This window comes from Alternaria arbusti (assembly GCF_024043155.1).
Source record: "Alternaria arbusti strain BMP 1465 chromosome Unknown scaffold_4, whole genome shotgun sequence".
Classification (NCBI taxonomy): Eukaryota; Fungi; Ascomycota; class Dothideomycetes; order Pleosporales; family Pleosporaceae; genus Alternaria; species Alternaria arbusti.
The window spans coordinates 606,044-626,604 of record NW_026249944.1 but is presented as its reverse complement, the minus strand read 5'-3'; the positions used below and the strand labels follow the sequence as shown (position 1 = coordinate 626,604).

Sequence of the window (20,561 nt, the reverse complement as noted above, 5' to 3'; positions counted from 1 at the left end):
GCCAATCAATGTTCCACGGGCTATCTCTGGATTGATCAAATATGCATCAATCAAGATGACCTTTCCGAACGAGCCCAACAGGTCTCAATCATGGGGGATGTATACTCCAAATGCAAACGCGTTTTGGTATGGCTTGGACCAATAGCTTCACTAAAAGCTGGCATTGCAGCGCAATGTTCATCTTTGGACCACGTCGTTTCACCTTCGGAGTCTTCAGATTGCAAAGATAACGTCATACCAGCCCGCGGTGGATATTACCCATCATGTCAACAGTGCCAATACAAGATTATCGACAGCATGACCTGCTGCAAGCCTCAACAAAAGAGGCTTCTAGCTCTTTGTCACGAGATAATTGAAAACCCCTGGTTCTCGCGAGCTTGGGTATTCCAGGAAGTGGTTCTACCGCAAAAGTCGGCATTCATTTTACAGTGCTCCAAAAGTTCTTCCAGACCAGACATAACGGTCGCACTACCTACTCTCTACACATTGTGTAAGGTTGCATGGAGGTGTTGGAACCCCACAGTGGTACGATTCTCTTTGCAGAAACGGGAAGACCTGTCCACGACCTCTCGTTACGGCGTGCTGAAAGAGATGTATGATCGCTGGACAGAGAGACATACACCCTCAGGCACGGACCCCATGCCACTGGACCAGGTGCTGTCTACCCTCAGCGCTGGAGCAAGAACATCCACAGCTCAGGATCAACTCTACGCGTTCTTCGGCTTGAATCAAAATGAGCAAATATTCCTGAAACCGTCTTATCAGGCTCCATTACAGGACGCTTTAGTTGCCACCGCACGCTCCATCATCAAAGGCACCAAGAGCCTGGACATTTTCGAGACCATACCAAGGAAGACAACTTCGAAAGCTCCGCGCTCTTGGGTTCCAGATTTTACCTCACCACGTCTGGTGGTACCTTTTCTACCGTCACCTGCGTGCATATGGAGCTCGAATACATGCCCCGAGATATACTCATGGAACGGAAGGTGTGACTGGTATACTCTTTGGGCCCACGGCAGGGCCGTCGCTGCTGTTGATCTATGCGTCGACCACCAAGTCACAACCTCAAAAGAAGACACGAATCGCGTCTATACTCCCTTACTGCTAAAGGTAATACAAGCCTGGACGACTTCTCGTCATTACGATCCAGACGTTCCTTTGCCAGTGCTGGAGTCCATATTACCAGCACTTCTCGCTGAAGGCCACTGCGAGCCTTCGACTTACGATGCAGAGGACACAGCACGGTTCGCCAACCGTGTGAGAAATCAATATCGTGACTTTTCGATGCGCCAGCTCCCAGGGCCTGCACGAATGAACGCCGAGGATACTCGGATACATTATCGCGACGCAACGAATCGCAGCCTGGCGGAATACATTGACACCGTCATGAACGGTCGGCAGTTGTGGATCACACAAGGCGGACGTCTCGCGACAGGAAGTCGGCTTCAAAAGGGCGACGAAATCTGCATTCTTCATGGCTGTTCACATCCAGTGGCACTTCGGCGCGTACCCAAGAAAGACGCATACACGGTTGTCAGCACTTGCTATCTGGAAGACTGGATGGATCCGTGGGGTAGAGGGAAGGTGGACTGGAGAGAAGACGAAGCCCACGAATTTGCATTGATCTGATGCACGCCGCTTGGGTGTTCAAACGAACGCTCTTTTTGGCGACCCCTACATACTCTTGCTGTTACCTACTCAAGTTACACTATCTTGCGGTATGTGGCCCTACTTCGAATCACTACTGGAGGAGAGTGGTAAATCACGTGAAGCTGGGTGAATGTGCCAACTTTAGAAGATAATTGGTGGTAGTAACGCGTGGAAGGAAAGCGTGTGTTTGTAGGAAGGAGCGATTGGCGGTGGCTGACCTTATAGCCGCGCCAATGTGGATGACTTACTCATATGCACAGAAGTTATTTCAGCACGATTTCTAGACGCGTGTCTTGAATTCGATGAATTGGCTTGGTGATGCCTTCCGTGTAACATGGTGCTGCGTGGTGAGTCGGGCCTTCTCCATCGACTAGCTTCTAGCGCGTCATGGCGCACGTGCAGACGCGTCACGGAATTACCAACCACCTCATTCATCCAATCGCATACTACCAAATGACAGCACCACGCCATTTGCATCCAATTTACCTCAGTCGCGGCCTATTCTTGCTCGCCTCCAATTCCACCCCCACTTCCTGAGCACTGCGGCTGCACACATGCCGAGTACGCCATCGACGAGCCCAATCGAGGTGAATATCCAGCCATCTCCTACGGCATCTCTGAGTGGCTGGAGTATCGCGATTGCGACGGCCGACAGTGTACACCGGACGATGTTGTTCGAGGCCGCGGCAGTACCAGCTTTGTCCGGAAAGATGTCAACCATCAGAGCGCTGTACAGCTGCAGTACGACGGTACATCTAGCACCTATGAAGAATTGCAAGATGAGTGGTATGCTGGTATGAACACCACGCTCAACTGCCCAGCCATATCCAATGAGAGTGCCGATGGAAAGCATATGCAACGTATACGAGCCACGGGAACGAGCGACCTCAATGGGGAAATTTCGAATATCGTCCCCAGCGACACGGTCTACGGGAAGACCATACGATTCGGCCGTCTTCTTGTAGTTGAAGTCCATGAGACGGCCTGCAATGAAGCCGCCCGCGATGACTCCTGCGCCTCCGGTTAAGAAGCATAAACTGACAGCCAAAGGGTTGTAGCCGTATCCCTGACCGTAGACCAGTGGTATGGAGGCTTGGATGCAGTACCACACAGCGTATGGGGAGCCTGCTGACCAGAGTATGAGGAACGTGTCAGCGTAAAAAATGAGACGCACAGAGGAGAAAGGATTTGGAAAGCCCCATACGCCTTTACCACGCTTTTCTGAGTCTACGTTCCTGGAGATCTCAGGGTCGATTTGTCTTTCCCGTCTTCCGCTGGACCTGATGACAGACCACCATGTTTTCCACAAGGCGCGAGGAGAAACCTCTCCGTTGCCGACGATGTTTCTTCCGGTTTCGGGCATAGTCCATCCGATCAGCATCAAAGAAGATGCGCTAAAGATGACGAGCGTCCAGAAAGCCCACTGCGTCTGTCCCGTAGCTAATACGATACCGCCACCGATGACAGGCCCGAAACATGGCCCGAAGTTCGTAGCTGCGAGCATTGGTCCAAGGATTTTGCCACGCTCAGCAGGTAAAGAGATATCGGCCACGACCGCGTAAGCTAGCGACATCACAGCCGAACCTCCAATGCTCTGCAAGGACCGAAGGACTAGTAGTGCGGCGTAGCTGTTCTCATTGAAAGCCAGGCCCAGGCTTGCTGCGAGATATATCACAAAAGTCACCAAGAAGACTGGGCGGCGACCAAGTGTATCCGACAATGGGCCGAAGAAAGCTGGCGAAATTGCCTGGAAGACGAGATAGACCGTGATGGTCAAATCGATTGCAAGTATAGACGTATTGTACTGCTTGCTTAGGCTCTCAATCAGCGGCAGGTAGATCGTAGCCGTCAAAGATGAAGCGAGCGTCAAGTAGCCGAGGAGGTAGGTGAAGTAAGTGCGCTGACGGCTAGTGAAGACGGTGAACGGTGGCGGTGATACTGCATCCGTTTCGCACATCTCGACGCGTGTTTTCGCTGTCGTTATTGCTAAGAATCAAGGTCGGGAAGTGGTGGTGTGTTCGGTTAGAGTGCCATATCGCTAGGCTCATGCACTCAAGTGGCACTGTGATAAGCAAGGGTCAAGTTCGCTGTTGGATGTTACACCAACGATGACTCCCGTATTGGCACTCGCCACATCTTGTACACTTGAACTATCGGTTTCCGCATCGTTTTGCTGCTGGATATCACCGGTTTTGCATGCGCATTGTTGCTCGGGTGATGGCTGATACAGAGGTCGTGCGCATCAAGACCGTCGTGCCCCGCACGGTGATCTCATACGTTGATCCCCGCGTCGCAGCATGTGAGTTGACTTGGCGTTTGAACTCTTTGGCGTTGCTAACACGAGTATCAGTGCTTCCTACTGGGTCTAAGATCGAAAGAATCTCACCTCATGGCTTCTCCAATTGGAACCAAACTGCTCGAATCCACACGCTGAAAACAATCGGCGAAGCAGTGTCATACTTTCTGAAGGTCGGTGACTTATTGCATGGTAATTCTTGTTAAGCCTAACCGCCATCCAGGTCTCCTGTGGCGATGTTGGTAAGGGTATGATGCTTGGGGAGTTTACTTCAATGTCAGCCCTTTACGAAAACATGCCAGATCTCGTCCCGCAGCCGATTGGTTGGGGTAGCTACGCAAAAGATGCTAAGACTTACTTCTTCATATGCGCATTCCGCGAGATGACTGGAGAAGTACCTGGCGAGGCATCCACCGCAGTCGACCACAGTGAAGAATCTCACAATAGATCAAGTAAAGAGCTTCAACGCATTAGCGACTTCACTGGCCAGATAGCCCGCCTACACAAAACCGCGCTTTCCCCAACAGGAAGATTCGGCTTTCCCGTCATGACATACGGGGGAAGACTTCCTCAAGACACCACCTTTTGCGATAATTGGGAAGAGAGCTTTACACGTGGCATACAGCGGATGTTCCATCTCGAAGAATTACAGCATGGCCATGACAAAGACATGATGCAGCTGCGCGCATTGATCGTGGAAAAAGCGATACCGCGATTGTTGCGGCCTCTAGAGACCGAAGGAAGGAGTATTCTAGCATGCTTGGTGCATGGCGATTTGTGGGATGGCAATACTGGAGTTGACGAAGAGACGCGAGAGCCAGTGATTTTCGATGCGTGCTCGTCATACGCGCATCACGAGTGTAAGCAGCACGATTCTACGGTTTGATAGCCACTGACCGTAGCCACGGGAATTTAGATGAGCTAGCTCCATGGCGACTCAAGCGCCACAAGATCAGCGGAGCATACATAGCCGAATATCTCAAGCACTACCCAGCTTCGGAGCCCAAGGAGGACTTTGAAGACAGGAACGCTTTGTATTGCATGTAAGCCTTGTTGAAGTAGCATACTTTGTTCAGTCGAGCTCAGCTGACGTCTTTATAGAAGGTTCAATCTCTGCTCGTCGGCACTATACCCAGGAGAGCTCAAGTACCGTGAATTGTAAGACTCCCTCATACAGTTTAGAGAGACTTTACTAAGCTACCGCAGCGTCAAGAATGAGATGAAGGCGCTCTTGGTGAGTCTGTTCGGCGATCTCGAACATGCGGAGGTGTGACAGGATACTACAGTCACGGGATGGAGTGATCGACCGAGCAAGTTGTGATGATGTTTTGTTCTACTGAGATACCGAAATATTACATCGTCAAATCTTGGAAATAAAAGAGACGCGAAGTGAGCGCGTAGCCTCGTGGGGCGTTCAGTTAAGACATCGGCCGCCAGCGACCGGAGAAACAGGTAACGTGGATACGGGAGCTAATAAAAAATCGATGACAGAAGCGACAGAAGAGTGCTCGGTGCGCAAGAATATCCCTCAAGATCAAACAGCCACTTAATAGTTAACCTCTGACTCGCAATCGCCGCCATTACCGATCTCAAGACCATCACCAGCGGAAGAGTACAAAGCATCGGTAACGGTTTGCTTGTATGGCAAGCGAAGACCCAGATCCAAGAACAAACTCGCATACCACTCGTGCCCATCCAAAGCTTCGTACTTGAAATCCCATTGACTCATATCGATACCTTTGCTGTCGCCAAGGGAGTTTTCGTATCTCAGTTCGCTGTATACGGCTTGTTGGGCTGCGAAGGCACTGCGCAGCTTTTCGCCATAGTCGTTCCTGAGCCATCCCGCCCCCCAGATAGATGCGGTGCACTTCTCTTTGTTTTGGCAATTCTCAATCTTACACCATGCTTTCGGTGTGGAAGGCCGCTGGCCCGTGGGTGAGATGGTAAATCTCCAGCCGTTGATCTCGAACTCTCCACCAGCTTGCCAGCCCACTGGGTTTTTCGATTTGTCGTTATTGCACTCGTCTAATATCTTGTGAAGATTTGTCTTGCACTCCTCCACGGTAGGTACAGGTCCCGCGTTGAGTCTGCTGGTGACGCCGATTTCGACTGCCTCGGGGGTACTTGGGAAATAATGCCCTGTACCGATAGAGCCAGTAGCGCCTTCCAGCTTGGGACAATAGGTGTTGTCGATAAGGTCGAGGAGCGCGTCTTTCGCAACGTACTTGTTCTCCAGGTCATTGCAGAAGAGCTCGGATGTAAATGCGGGATTGTTGAACGCCAAGTACGCAGCGAAGAACGCTTCTCGGTATGCCTCGTGACCTTGTATCGTTGGATGAAATGTTCGCAAGAGCCAAACTGGGTAGTCCAAGACATCCGGTTCGTATTCTTCGTTGGTTGCGACGTTGTTAGGCTGCTCATGCAAATCGATAGTTGTTCCTTGGGGTATAGAGTTTGCGATCAGGCATGTGTAGTACTGTCCAGCATCCCCGCTTGCATCCAAGATAGCTTGGCAATCTCCAGAAGGTGTACTATCGCTAACATTGAAGGTGGCTCCGTCGGGTGCACTAAATTCCAGCGGAAAGAACCATATATTCTTGTTCCGGTAACTTGGTTCAAGAACGCCTTCCTCGCAGAAGCGATGGCCTTCGAAATACGGGTCTGTATCTACGAAAGTGATTGAGCCGGACTGTGGGGGGTTGTCGTTTACGAAAGCCTTGATCTTGTTGTTGAGTCTGATTGTAAGCTCGTTCATCTTTCTACGGCGGTCTTTGGTTATTGGGAGTACCCCGTTATTGGTGCAGAATAACTTGAAGCTCGTGGTGTCGCATTGATCAGTGAGCTCATTGAAGAACCGAGGATATCCTGTTATGAACAGATTGGTGTTTGGGGCGTTCTGGAAAATGGCATTTATCGTCAGCTTGTATCTGTCTGCGAAGGCACCCCGGTCGATGTTGGAACCAAGTTGACTCATTGCTTCGTCGCAGTCAATCGAACAGTCAAGATCACCACCACGACACCCCTCACAACCTCTTGTGTGAAATCCATAGATGCACTGTCTGTGTCAGCGAGTGATCTATAGGATAAAGTAATGCCAATTTTCACTCACACGATCAAGCAAGTCGCTAAAACCAACGTCGTTGCCACCAATCGACATGGTGACAAGATTCGGTTGTGATGCTGCTAGCACTTGTGCTTGCGGATGGGGTTTCGGTGGGAATGACTCAGATCCATCTCTTTTGAGGAGCTGCCCTTCTTCGTAGATGTTTCTCGTCACAGCGCCGGAACAGGCCTCGAATTGGAATATGTCGATATGATCTCTTTCGCCTCTCAGTCGTACGTCCTCGGCTACTCGTATTCCCCAGGATTGATGAGATCGATGACAGATGTTATCGAAATACTTCTTACCAGCTCCTGGTCCCGCTGCGAAGGAATCTCCGAGATGTGCATACCGGTCCACTCGGAAAGTATCCCGTGGGATAACCCTAGACAATGACAGGGCTGCAGAAAGACCTCTGCCCACCATTGCTGTGACAATCAATAGCTGAAGGAACATGTTGCGATGTCGATTGATGTTATGGCAATGCTTGTAGTAGAATGATAGAGAATGAGAGTGCGTGCAATGGAAAGACTCGACAGTCCGACTTCTTAAGTACACCATCGTATCTCAGAAGGACACATTCGCAAGACATACATCTTCTCAGCAGATCTGTAGGAGTATGGCGTAGTTCGAGTAAGAGGCCGACCTCTTGCTTGAGTGATGCATCATCTGAGACAAAGACTGACATCGCCACGCCGCGCAATGAGGTATGTCGGGTAGTACTGTCCGGATGCGTTAATTGAAACGACCTGATATGCGGACATCAGGCGTGCAGAAGTTTTCAAACAGATTATCTTCTGCTTGCGTCTTATATGATTGCGTCAGTGGAGTTTTGTCGAGTGGACTTCCCTCCCAACCTATCAATCGTAACGTGAATTGGTTTACTTTGCTCAAGAGTACTGTCGTACATGCTTCCTCAAGGCTAATTCTGCTTCGTTCATAAAAGCCATCATGTAGCGATGATACTGCATTAGTCATAATTTGGACACAGCGTCATCGACCAGGTAGCAATTTTTGACCCCCAGGCTGGTATGTATGAGAGTGGCGTATGGGGGGCCAGTACATCCTCATCGCTTCGTCGTCTGGACTTAGTTCACTGTGCTAGGGTGCAAAAGCAAGCACCGGGTTCTGTGTGCGAATCGCCTCAATCTGGGGCAGGTCAGACTCGAGCTACTGGAAGGTTTTCGCGTCGGCACATTCGTCATCATGGGTGTGGTTCACACTCATGAAGCCTCTCCGTCTTACAACATATCTACAGTGCCGCATAGCGACTAGCATGCTGGGGGTAATTCTTGTGGTCGTTCACGATACTGCGCGGACAAAAAGATTCGTGATTACGCGTAGATACGGGTGCCCGTTGAACCAATGGGTACATTCATCGTTATGTTACATACCGCGTCTGTCATTTATTTCTCGGGGTCTCTCTGAAGTGACTGCCCAGGTGTGTCGTGAAGGATGGGCCCCTAAGAGTGAGAGTATCCGGTGCTGGGACTGGGTTCACGCCACGGAATAACTGACGTACGTGGCCGTAGAACAGTACCAACCTTGAAAGGGTCTTCGTCAGTACAGGATTCTCTAAAAACGCTGGGGGCTATCGAAAACAAGGTGTCAACTGCTAATCATGATGCAGGTACCTGGGTAGGTTTCGCATTGGGGCGGGAAGCTCTAGGCAGCCGCCACGCCACAACCGCGCTCTGAATGTGTCTCAGTGCACCCACACAACTGTGGTGTGTTCCGCGCCGCAAAACGAAAAGCGATCGAGAAATCAAGACGAGATCGGTGCGCAGCTCACACTCTGCATCGCCAAGCTGCCAGCCGTCCATAGGTCCCTGATGATCGAGCGTGCAGCGCAACATAAGCCCGTCCCCGCTATTCATATATCGCGCTCATCCGGCAGCACAGCGCCACATAGGCGCATCTGCGTTGCAAGAAGGTCTTCCTTAATACCCGGTCATTGCTGTCACCCTTGGAGTGCAACAAAAACAATCCCACAGAGAAAATGCGTCTTATCATCGCACCCGTCTTGTTCTCGATCATCGCTGTCTGCATGCAGACTGTAATATCTCCCGACAGGACAGCATCGAATTCAGTGACGGTCGGCTTTTCCCTGACCGTAGACCGTGCTGTTGTCTCTGTTCGTTACAGCAATCTCTTGATGGAAGATATAGTAGAGTTGAATGCATACGAAGAGTATGTGGAACTCATGCGAAACTTCTCTGATCCGTCGTCTGAACACCCAAGGTACGGCGAACACCATAAACACCTCTTTGAGCAGACACTCATGGTTCACCAGCCCCCCGTATCATTCTCTTAAGGACCTATTCGATGACTGGCCCCGACAAGAGAAGCGAACCGCGCGGAAAGAAAAGGGTCTCCCAGCATCACCAGAAGTAGCAATCATCGCGAAGGTCCTCGGGGAAGTTGTTGAGGTAGCCAAGACGTATGTTGACTTACCAATCTCGGCCCTGATTAGCTTTCCCGCACTGCCAGGCCTCTATCAGGAAGACATCAGGGACGCAGCGGACTATGTCGGCCTCGCGAAGTTGGGTCCGTGGCTAGAGGCATCACATCCACACGAGGACGTCGCCACATACGCAGGAAACGGTCTAGGTCTCTGTAAAGAGTACCACAACGAAGAGAAATGCCGTGAAGAGGGGAAAAATTTCACTTCTCGCCATACGCTACTGGTAGAGCACACTGAGTCCGCACTTCTTCTACACCATAACATCCTTCGCGAACCGATCGAGACATCATACCTATATATGGATCTTGCAACCTCTTTCGACTTAGGCAGTGCTCATGAGCCCGACGAACTGGACATACAAGATTTTGTCCTAAGTTTCTTGTACCACCAGTATTACTACCCGACGCCTCATCTTCCCGACTCAATTACTGTGATGATGACGGGTAGTCCCGAAAGTCTCAACGATGGGAAGGCTCGGAGGGTGACAAAGCGCGTCATCGAGGCACTCGGCGCAAAAGCTGAGATGTTAGAAGAGAACCCTAGCTTCAAAGCTGCAAGAGGCGCAGCTGAGCTGGCATGGCGAGCGGTGAAGTTCAGTGAAGGGATGCAATCGTGAGATTAGACACCGCTGGAAGAGCCGCTGCAGGCCTTCTTACCATTTCGCTCTCACTTGGATTGGGGTAGACTTCAATGAACTGTGCAATCGTATACACGTACTCATACGTTTAGGCATACATAAAATACATTGTTTTGGTGACCGTGTCAGTGCAGAGATGTGCCCACAACCGTGGTCCGAAAGAGCAACGTATGATCGCAATGCTGGCGGATTTCTATGAGACATTGTATGTGCTGCATGCAGCTGTATATAACACACCAATCATGGGCCTGATCGTGAGAGACCCGTCTAGCCACACAGTCTGCAGATTCTAGCGAGACAGGTGGTGGAAGCGAAATGACTTGGCAACATATCACGACTTTTGCATGTCTCATGTTGTAGGAAGCAGCAAGCTAGTGAGGGGCGAAAATTTAGCGGCGACGATCTTTGAAGTGAAGAATATTGTACGTGACGCTATGTAGGGGCTGACTTCCTACAGGCAGGCACCTAGGTCATGACGCTTTCAAGATCTATCAAAACTCGGAGTAGATGGAGATGTCAGCCAAGTTCGGCGGAAAATGGGGCTACGACTTGGGGCTATATTGTGGCACAGAAACCTGACTTTGTAATGCTTTCAATTGAAACATGGAACGTACCCAATCGTTTGCAGAAGGTACCATGTCCAAGACGTTGCCAACATATCGTGTCGCATGAGTATGGCGAGCATTCCACAACGGGCACGGAGGAAGTTCATCGCTCTTGTATGTTCTATTGGGGCCAATGACGTGAAACATGTTTGTCCAAATCGTATTTTACATAGTCTCTGGAATCTGAAACGGTGAAAGATCAAGATCTGTCGGTCCACCCAAGATCAATTGACTCATCAACTTCCCTGTGCCCGGTCCAAGTGTCAAGCCCCAAGAGCCATGCCCCCAGCACAAAAACACATTTCCACGTCTTTTCTCTGCATAAATGCCGTTATGATGCGAGAGCTTGTCGGGTTCAACCATGGCCATCATCGGGCGCCCCGAGCGCGTAACAGGTCGAAATGCCCGCCCAAGCGCAACGACCTCTAGCTCCCTGAACGCGTCCGGATCATCTGCGTTGTGAACGCGAAGAAAACGGTATGCGCGACCTGTGAGTTCCGCAATCATTGCAGCATCTGGTAGACCTCTCGAGCCTAATGAAGGTAGCGTGCCTGTGTGATCTTTTGCTCCGCAAACCCAGATCGTGCCGTCGTTGCGACCTGCGACTCCAACTTCTCTTCTACGATGTCTTTCAGGCCTACAAAAGCCACCGAGCTTTTCGCGACAGGATTCTGGTTTCGGAAGACGATCCAGTCGCCTGCCTCTGTGGCTGAGTCGATGCGGATCGAGGAGGAGGGGAACAATGTTTTGTAAACCGCTGGGGTCCATGGGCCTCCGGCTAGAACGAAGTTGTCGCATGGGATTTTGACTTTGGATGAGTCTTCTTGAACAACGGTTACTGCAGTGGCTCGGTTTCCTTCGTCCAATTCAACGGCAGTGACCTTTGTAGAGGTCTGAATGCGAACATCCATTTCAATACATGCTCTTTCAAGCCATCTGCCGAGGCCGACTGGATTACTGTCACGAATCTGATCAGCATAAGAAGGTGATGCATGCACAACATGCTTACACCATCGCGTTGTTTACACCCAAGAACTCGGTGTCCACCCCCCACACATCGCTCGTTCGAAGCCAATCCGGCAAACGGTCTTGATCATCTCCATCACCCTTGGTCAAACCAAGAATGGAATTGAAGCGGAGTCCAGCGGTGTCGCACAGCTCGTTGCTCTCTGCCAAATCACGCCAGGCTGCGAAGCTGTACTTTCCAAACTCGTCCATGATCTCGTCGTTGAATTTGTGGTGGATGCATCCTGTGCAGGTCCCGGATGTCTCTCCGAACGCACTCGCTGATGCTTCTATGGCGATGATGGTATTGCTGCTCGAGAGACTGGCTCGACGATTTGCGTGCGCGAGGTGGTAGGCAGTCCACAGGCCAATGGATCCCGCGCCTACGATGATGGTGGTCTTGTTTTCCGCGAACATATCATCAGCCTCGCTGAAGGTAGGCATGGGTGTTAAGATGATGCTCGATCTTTCAGGAATCTCTCCGCCTGTGGGGTCAAGGGCGGGGTCGATGAACTCTGCTGGCCCCTGGGTCTTGAAATCAATGCACGTGGGCTAACGATGGAAAGCTGAAAGGGCGACAAAGGTCGTTATTCAGGTCGAACATTTGGAATGAATGAGGAAATGGAGTCTTGAACATGCAGTGTGCATGGGTAAAGTAGTCGTTCGCTCGATAGCTCCAAAGGGGGTACTCTCAGCATATTCTTGTCGCCGGATCATGATTATAATCAAACGCCTTCAGCAGCGCCACCAAATGCAGCGCCGCACCCCCCACAGCACAAAGATGAAAGATCTGATGTGAGCAACCCCAGATATCGAAAAGGCCCGGGCGAAATCTCTCCGGGAAGCGGATCTGTGCAAATTGTCAGTAATGTTCACTCGAACCGAATGTGTTCCAGAAAGACTTACCGCATAGATAAACGCCCCCGTGATATAAAACAGTCCCTCAAAAATCATCAACCGCCACCCCATCTGCCTATCCGCCTGCTCCTTGCCAAACGCCTGAGCCGCATGCGTCATCGGCACCGCACCCGACCAGCCAATCGCACAAAACAGCGTTGCCCTCGCCCACCTCCATTTCGGCGTGCGGAACCGCGGTATCGAACAAAGCGTTGCCGCACCCGTGACAATCGAAGTAATCCCAGCCGAATACAACACCCAGTATTGTTTCTGGCAATAGAATCCATAATACGTCCCCGAATACACCGTGCCTACGATCAACACGAAGATGCCATATAGGTCCAATTGCAACCATATATGATATACTTTGCTCGAGTGGTTCCCAAACATGTGGAATGTAGCACTAACGCCGAAACACACGACCGCACTACCAACGAAAACCCCAAAAGCCAGTAAATCGTTTATATCAGCAGTTTCGTAACGGCTGCTAATATTGCTGTAAGCGTAGATAGCGTAGAAGAGGATGAAGACGGCGCCGATGAGATGCGTGTAAATATTTCCAGTCTGGTTGTGCAGATACGACAAGCTCTTCAGACATTCGCGGTAGGAATTGGTGGTGCAACGATAATGGTTCTTGAGGTACTCGTTGTCGCGTTGCCAAGGGTGGACTTCTTGGAAGGTGTAGAGTGTGCGGCTTGGCGGGGGCGCGGAGGCGGAGCGTTTGGTTGGGGTGTTTGTTGTGAGGGGGGTTAGGTAGGTTGTTGACATTTTGGCGGCGGGTTGAGGTGTCGTTGGAGGGTTTCCTTCCTGGAGTCCACCGGGTTGATTCAAGGAGATAGAAAGAAAGAAGACAAGAAAGGCGTAAATGAGGAACCGTCAACGAGGGCGATGCGCATCCTTGTACTCCAGTGTCCACCTCTTGCGTCTGCTCGCAATTAAAGCAAAGACCTCAGTCAACACCTGTCGTTCGGTCAAATCAAATAATCCACAAAGTCGCTATCGTGTGAAGTCCCCAAACAGAAACAGCGACTCCCACGGTACTTAAAGGGACACCTGTGGCTCGGGCCCATCCTGACCCCCTTGACAGGTACATAAGCCTTGTGGCAGTGCAACCGCACCGGGCGGAACGGCATAATGAACCACCAAGCGTCCCCTCAAAGGAGCAGGAGAGAACCTGGAACCGGGAAAGCGGGTACCTACGTAGCAGATAACACATGTGTGTGGGCTAGATCAAAAGGGGGTACACGTGGGAGATGCCGAGGCGCGTTTGATTGGTGGAGCCACGCGTCCCTGTCAGCACCGACAATGGCACAAGCCAGCAACTTCATTTCAGAAAAAGAACAAGCAAATGATAATTTCTCAACAGCGTGTTGTAAGACGATTTCAAGAACATTGAGGAATGAGTACATTCGTGCATAAGCATAGACATGACATTTTGTTGTAAAGGAGGGGTATATAACCAGAGTATCTCATCGCATCGCCTAGTGTCGTATATCGTATATCGTATCGTATCGCGTAGCATTCCGTAATATGTACTCGAACAAGAAGAAGAGGAGCAGGAGAGCGACGTTGCACTCTCAATCGGAGTGCCAGTCACTCGCCTGGCTCTCTCCAAACTCGCTCCTATAGCGCCTACACAACCAAAAAGTCAACACACCAGCACTCGAACAAGATAGAAACAGCGGAAACATAAAGAGCACTGGTGACAGCGAGACACAAAGCAAATCGCACTTACTCATCCCTTCCGCCCCCGTTTTCGCTGCTCTCGCCTTGCATGCCCAGTTTGCTTGCGTCCAATTTTGCTAGGCCGCTCTCGCCGAGTGTGTCTCCGCCCCAGCCTTCCTTCTTGCCCTCGATGAGCATCTTCATCATGTCCTTTAGTTCGCTGACTTCTTTCCTCAGCTGCCTGACTTCCAACACCGCAGTGTCGAACTCAACGTTAGGGCGCGAAGCCTGAACCTTCTTGTCCCAGCCGTCGGCTTCAAAGTCACAGCCATCAAGGACTTGTTCCCACTCCATGGTCGTGTCTTCGTCGTCTTCGCCGCGGCGGCGGTTGTCTCGGACGACCCAGGCTTCTTGTTGTTCGAACATGGCGGTGATGACGAGGAGAGGCGAGTAGATTACTGCCATGACCTATTTGGTGTCAGATTCTGTGCAACTAGATCGTTCTGGATATGGATTGTGAAAGAATACTGTAATCAGTACTAGGTGATAATTGTCTCATAGCCGAAGCTCTGAAGTAGCAAATACATAGAAATCATCATGTAAACAGCGGACACGAGGGCTTGCGCGAGAAATGAAGGACGTACCATGTCGTTGAGCTTGTCGTAGCGCTTCTCATCCATCCACCACTCGAATGGAAGAATCAAGAAGAACATCTCGATGAGGTTGAACGGAGCGATGAAGACGTTCTCGTCGGGAGCGCGAACGAACTGCATCGTCTTCTGCGAGAAGAGAGCCATGTACTCGTCGATAGCGTTCTGTGTGATGTCTTCGTAGGCCGAGTTGTAGAGAGCGATGAGGACGTTGAGCAGGATGACCATGACGACGAAGGTAAAGATATAGTAGAGAATGATACCGAAGGGAGGCTGTTATATGTTAGCTCGAGCTTGAGTTTAGTACAGTGGATGTGACATACCGAGAAATTGTCAAAGCCTTCAAACTCGGGAGATTGCATGACAGCGTTCAACATGGCTTGGAACACGAAGACAGTGTCGTTAGCAAGCTGGTCGTCCGCGATATCCAAACCGATGAAGGCCTGGAAGAAACCAATCATGACAACAAGGAGTAGCATGAAGAAGATGAGCGACTCGCGCATCATAACCTTGAGCACAACAAGCATGGCACCGAAGAAGCGGAAGGTGTCGAGGTACAGCAGGAGCCGCATCCAGAACATAGGCGCAGTGAAAGCCAAGAAGTCGTAGCTCATCTTGTTCAGGTACTCGCGTCGAGTGTCCTTCTCGTCACTGATGGGATGTCCAAGAGCCACCATGCGCAAGACGAAGCTGACGGTGAGAAGCGAGTACAGAGTGCTGTTGAACATGTTCCAGAAGGAGATGTAGAAGCGTCCGACCTTCCAGAACTTGTTCGCCTCGTCGCAGATGAAGCCCAGAGTGAATAGGTACAGCAGACCTTCGACAACATCCAGGTCACCAGAGGGATTGATGGTGTTGATAGCACCGGTGTAGAGGCCCAAGAAGATGATAGACACGGCAATCTGCACCCAGTTCTGGTACTTGGGGACGCGCATGCGATCGGGGTCGAGATGGGCCCAGTAGCTGGTGTTGGTCTTGTTCTCGTATGTGACGAAGCGGCTGGGGTCCTCGTCGTCCTGGACTACCCAACCGCGCCACAGGTAGTTGATGCACTTTTGGTAGCCGGATGATCCGATGACTGTTACGGCATGGAGGTCGACGGCCTTTTCAACGGCATTGGCGGGTGTGGTTGGCTCTCCATCGATCAGAGTCGAGTAGCGCTTGAGCAGAACCTCTTCAAATAGGTATGTGGTATCCTCTTCGGCCTCGATCAGGCGCTTGGCCATGATCTCTGCCGCCACGGCGCGGACTTCGTGGAGGTCGGCATCCCACAGCTCTGCGGTAGCTTGTTTCTTAAACCACTTCTTCACCTGCAACAGGCAGAAAACCACACAGGCATTGTGTTCAGGAGCTCCTGCTTGCTTGGCTGTCTCAAGCACCTTATCGGTGATGATGCTGCTATGCGCCTTGGTGATCTGCTCTTCTTCAAGCTCGCACGGTACGACTTGCTCGATCTGGTGCTTCAATCGCAGAGCGACTATGGTAACGTCTTTCGGATCGATAGGCGGAGGAGGAAGGTGTTCGCGACGCGACGTGGGAAGAACTGGGAGGTGTTAGTACTGGGATTGATAGGAACGATAAGAAGACGTACGCGCGCTCATCTCATCCTGCACTCTGTGTCGCCTATCGCCATCCCCACTGAATAGCTCGTTCCACCGCACCATGATTGCGGCGTTGCTGTAAGCGCTATGTCTCGTGCAGGTCTGTCAAGCTTCACGAGAGCTATGTCGAGCTCTGGAAGTGCCCAGCAGCGAAGTACCGAGGTAGCGTCAGGCTTGGAAAAGCAAAACTGCGCAACACAACAAGACGCACACTGAGCAGAGTATCTCAGCAAAGAAGGAGCTGCGGTGACAGCGCGACAACAAAGCAGCAGGACCCACGATAGACCGGGTTCTCGAGGCTAGTGTTGGCTAAAACCTGGCTGACAACGCTGGGCGCGCTCCACCAGTCCAGCCAGCGTCATCCCGCTCCACCCTGCGAATGGCCCAAGCTCTCTCCTGCTGCCGAATTAATCCCAAGCCGTTGCATCCGGGGATCACGATTGAGGCAGGGGACTTGGGTGCATATTCATTGTTGATTTGCTGTGGAATCCGCTTGTTCTAACACTCCCTCTATGCGCAAACGCATATATGCATGTGGCTGAAGACAAGGTGCTGTACATGTCGAGACGCCTTTGCATGCATGCTCGTGAACCACCATATCGACGCCTCAAACGCCCATGCCCACTTTTTGCAGATACCCTTGGTCTTCATTATCATCGTTGCTCGTATGCAAATATTCTCCCAGCCGCTTAATCGGCCTCAGCAACACCGCCCTCATCGCTCGTGCTCTCGTCCTCGTCACCGCTGACTTCCTGGTTCTCACGCTCACGCTTCTCCATAAGCGCGGCCAGCTCGGCATCGTCGTTCTCGGTGACGGCCTTGGGTGCCATCTTGACCTGGCAGTCGCCTCCAGCCTTTGAAATGTTCTCCTTGATGTCGACGATGGCTTGTTCGAGGCATGCGATACCAGCGCTCTTGTCGAGACATTGCGAGGTGAGGACTGCAGGAGTTAGTTGAGAGTGGAGATGTATGCAGCGCGATCACGTACCGTAAAGAGGCGGCGATACGAGCTTGACCTTGACCTGGTTCTCGGGGGTGTTCTTGGCCTCGGCGCATCGCAGGGCGGTCTTGACGGCATCGATACCCTCGTACCCGAAGCAGGTGACTACAGACGTTAGTCAATACATCCACATGACTTATACTCCACCAACATACCCTCAATATCTGACCGGACCTTGGTTGGCTGCGGTGTCAGCCTCTTGCCAATGTAGCTCTGCAACTCCTCCTTGACAACGTCGTTGGGGAATGTGACATCGTTCCAGACCTCGGGGTTCGTAATGCTGAGCTTGAAGGCATCGATCGAGTGTCCGTACTTCTTGTTCAGCGGCCAGCCGATGGTCTGGTAGATCTCCTCGATAGGTGTCTGCGTCTTCTCGGCGACGTGGCGCATGATGCTGTGGACCATCTTTGACTTGTTGTATCGCTCCTCGCACTTTACAATGTCCTCAGGCGACACACGGCGCTTCGACAGATCAATGTAACCCTTGTCCTTGTCTACACGGAGTACGACGACGACTTCGTTGCGGCCAACTCGGATGAGCTTCTGGATGGATCGAATACGTCTTCGCGAGAGTTCGGAAAGCAGAATCATGCCGTCGATGTTGTCTGAATGGTTAGCCTTGCTGCCCATGCCTTTGCTACATCCTCAACCCACCATATTCCAGCAGCTTGACGTATGCGCCCATCTCGGCGATCTGCTTCACGTTGACCATGACGAAGCTCTCCACCTCCGGGTACTTCTCCTCGTAGAATCGGCAATTCGTTAGAGACATGGCGAATATATGCTCCTGCTCTTCTCCTGTGTGGTGTTGGGTAACGTCGCTCGACTGTCGCGAGGTGGGGTCGCTTGTAGGATTGTTCTTTCCTTTTGGGGTAGAGTTTCCAGAGGTCAGGTGTAGTGGTGAGCGAGAAGAAGTTCTTGCTACGCAGAGTGGATAAGCGTCGGTATGCTGGGCTTGGGCCGAGTGAAAGCGTGAAAGTAGTTTGGCTCGTAGTGACTCAAAGATTTGCCCACTCACTGTGTGAGATCGCCCGCCGCCGTGGGGCAACGCACGCCATTCCCCTTTCGGCAACGCGCCATCCCTGTTCCGCCTGTCGCGACCGACCTCACCACATTCACACATCCACGATTGCAGCGCGAGAACGTCTTTTGTCGATTGTCTGCCTTACTGAGAGAGAGTTTTCATAACGTTGAGAAAACATGTAGAATGAAAAGAAACAGGAAGTACGATACAGAAAACTACAGAAACCGGTTCACAGAAAGTCATGGAGTCGGGAACCATGCAAAGGCGTCCGCGCCAGTGCATTACAACCTTGCTGGAACGTAAGAGAACAATAAGTCAGACAAGTCACATAAAAAGGCAAGATTTAGGTCATGAAGTTCATTACCGAGAAACACGTAGTTCCCCGTCATCTAAATTCCAAAGACGGAACATGTACATCAATCGTTCATCATCAATCACACCGATTCCCAGTCCGAAAACTCCAAACCCCAATCAGTGAAACGATCAAACGCTTAGGCGCCAAAGAGAGCCATCAAGACACCACCAGCCAGAAGGGCAGCGCCCACGTTGCTAGCATCAGCGGCGTCAGTGAAGGGAGGAAGGACAGGCTTCGACATGGAAGCACTAGGACGACCAGTTCCGGTCGCGGTCGCAGTCATGGTGGTGTTGAAAGTGGGGAATGAGTGCGAGGGCGTGGAGAAGCCAGAGGGCACGTGACGGGAGTGCTCAGAGGGCTTGACCGGCGTTCCAGTGATGATGGACACACTGAAGTCGGGGGTAGCAACGCTGGATGAGGGCAAGTCGACGGTCTCGGTCACCGACTTGGTGGAAGTCAAGCTCTTGGTCAGAGTGGGAGGCTGTTCACGTGTGTTAGATCGCTGTTGGGTGATGGACGGAACTAGAGGGCGGGTACTTACAGTGGCAAAGCTCGGGGGCGTCCTGCAGCCAGTGATGGTCGTGCTGTGAGTGCCGCCATGGGTGACAGTGTGGACATCGCTGATGCAAGACTCAGACGGGAGAGGCTTCTCAGTCATTGAGGACAATGACGAAGGGATAGACGTCTGGATAGTCATGTCCTTGGTAGAAGAAGACTCGGTCAGCGTCTTAACTCCGGTACCGCTAACAACAGGAGGCGCAGTGACCGTGACAGTGCTAGGAGGCCCGGACGCGGTAACAGTCAAAGTGTTGCAGTGAGTGCTAGACGAAGTCGGGACCGGGTCGACGAAGGTGACTGAAGTCACGAGCTGGACGGACGTGACGACAGAGCCGACGTTCGAAGAGAAGTCGGTGCTCGAGAGAGCGACGTTGAAGAGCGCGGTGGCCGCGAGAAAGTTCTTGAAGATAGCCATTGCAAAGTTTGGTATTTGTTGTTAGGTGTAAGTGAGTGTGGGTAAGAAGTTCGAAGGGATTGCTTGAAGAGCTTCGAAAGGGCGGTGGAGTAGAGATTGAGTTGCTTTAAACGAGTGTAGAGTAGAAGCGATGGGTTAGGAGAAGGTGAGGGCGGGGTATCGCTCTATTTATCTATGGAGTCGGGCGTTTGTTTGTGCGGGGAGTGGGCCGAGCGTGTTTTGATAGCGCCAAGGCTGCAGTGCGGGTGAGGCGATTAGGCAGAGGCAACGCGTCCGCTGTCCTTGAGTGTGAATGTGAAAGCGTTCGCGTGGGAGCTTACCCATCGCGTTGGCGTAGCGAGACCACGCGACCGGGGGGTGGCGTCAGTGTAGGTGATATAGTGCTAATAAAAAATGAAGAACCGCCATATGTCAGAAGAGTGTGGCAAAATAGGTACTTTGGACACTTCGATTGTATTACATTATGAGCACCCATGTATATAGCTCAAACGCTGTGGTCAATTGTCAACAGCAAGCATGCGACCATGTACCTGTCCAGACCCTCCACCGCCGTGCTGAATCCTAAACGCTGAAGACTCAGTACACCTGTCGAGAGCAATAATCCATATATATAATACAGACCTCCATAAGCACGTTGAC

General features: G+C 51.5%; 8 protein-coding genes across 8 annotated transcripts; 2 read left to right on the top strand and 6 right to left on the bottom strand.

Moving 5' to 3' along the window:
* Nucleotides 1–2,137: 2,137 nt before the first annotated feature.
* J4E86_003838 (uncharacterized protein) lies at nt 2,138–3,607 on the bottom strand (the record flags this gene model as incomplete). The annotated part of the gene is made up of 1 exon (XM_051444388.1): nt 2,138–3,607. The coding sequence occupies one exon, from the start codon at nt 3,605–3,607 to the stop codon at nt 2,138–2,140; it is 1,470 nt and encodes a 489-aa protein (XP_051304013.1).
* Nucleotides 3,608–4,241: 634 nt separating this feature from the next.
* J4E86_003837 (uncharacterized protein) lies at nt 4,242–5,219 on the top strand (the record flags this gene model as incomplete). Its single annotated transcript, XM_051444387.1, has 4 exons — nt 4,242–4,806; nt 4,863–4,989; nt 5,048–5,104; nt 5,153–5,219. 4 exons carry the CDS (start codon nt 4,242–4,244, stop codon nt 5,217–5,219), a joined length of 816 nt encoding a protein of 271 aa, XP_051304012.1.
* A 273-nt stretch (nt 5,220–5,492) lies between these two features.
* On the bottom strand, nt 5,493–6,920 carry J4E86_003836 (uncharacterized protein; the record flags this gene model as incomplete). The annotated part of the gene is made up of 1 exon (XM_051444386.1): nt 5,493–6,920. The coding sequence occupies one exon, from the start codon at nt 6,918–6,920 to the stop codon at nt 5,493–5,495; it is 1,428 nt and encodes a 475-aa protein (XP_051304011.1).
* A 2,125-nt stretch (nt 6,921–9,045) lies between these two features.
* Nucleotides 9,046–10,126, top strand: J4E86_003835 (uncharacterized protein; the record flags this gene model as incomplete). The annotated part of the gene is made up of 2 exons (XM_051444385.1): nt 9,046–9,287; nt 9,340–10,126. The coding sequence occupies 2 exons, from the start codon at nt 9,046–9,048 to the stop codon at nt 10,124–10,126; spliced, it is 1,029 nt and encodes a 342-aa protein (XP_051304010.1).
* A 1,159-nt stretch (nt 10,127–11,285) lies between these two features.
* Nucleotides 11,286–12,201, bottom strand: J4E86_003834 (uncharacterized protein; the record flags this gene model as incomplete). Its single annotated transcript, XM_051444384.1, has 2 exons — nt 11,286–11,709; nt 11,762–12,201. 2 exons carry the CDS (start codon nt 12,199–12,201, stop codon nt 11,286–11,288), a joined length of 864 nt encoding a protein of 287 aa, XP_051304009.1.
* A 2,184-nt stretch (nt 12,202–14,385) lies between these two features.
* Nucleotides 14,386–16,633, bottom strand: J4E86_003833 (uncharacterized protein; the record flags this gene model as incomplete). Its single annotated transcript, XM_051444383.1, has 4 exons — nt 14,386–14,787; nt 14,964–15,242; nt 15,293–16,512; nt 16,561–16,633. The coding sequence occupies 4 exons, from the start codon at nt 16,631–16,633 to the stop codon at nt 14,386–14,388; spliced, it is 1,974 nt and encodes a 657-aa protein (XP_051304008.1).
* A 626-nt stretch (nt 16,634–17,259) lies between these two features.
* J4E86_003832 (uncharacterized protein) lies at nt 17,260–18,342 on the bottom strand (the record flags this gene model as incomplete). Its single annotated transcript, XM_051444382.1, has 4 exons — nt 17,260–17,510; nt 17,559–17,675; nt 17,726–18,175; nt 18,225–18,342. The coding sequence occupies 4 exons, from the start codon at nt 18,340–18,342 to the stop codon at nt 17,260–17,262; spliced, it is 936 nt and encodes a 311-aa protein (XP_051304007.1).
* Nucleotides 18,343–19,085: 743 nt separating this feature from the next.
* On the bottom strand, nt 19,086–19,922 carry J4E86_003831 (uncharacterized protein; the record flags this gene model as incomplete). Its single annotated transcript, XM_051444381.1, has 2 exons — nt 19,086–19,430; nt 19,491–19,922. 2 exons carry the CDS (start codon nt 19,920–19,922, stop codon nt 19,086–19,088), a joined length of 777 nt encoding a protein of 258 aa, XP_051304006.1.
* Nucleotides 19,923–20,561: the final 639 nt, after the last annotated feature.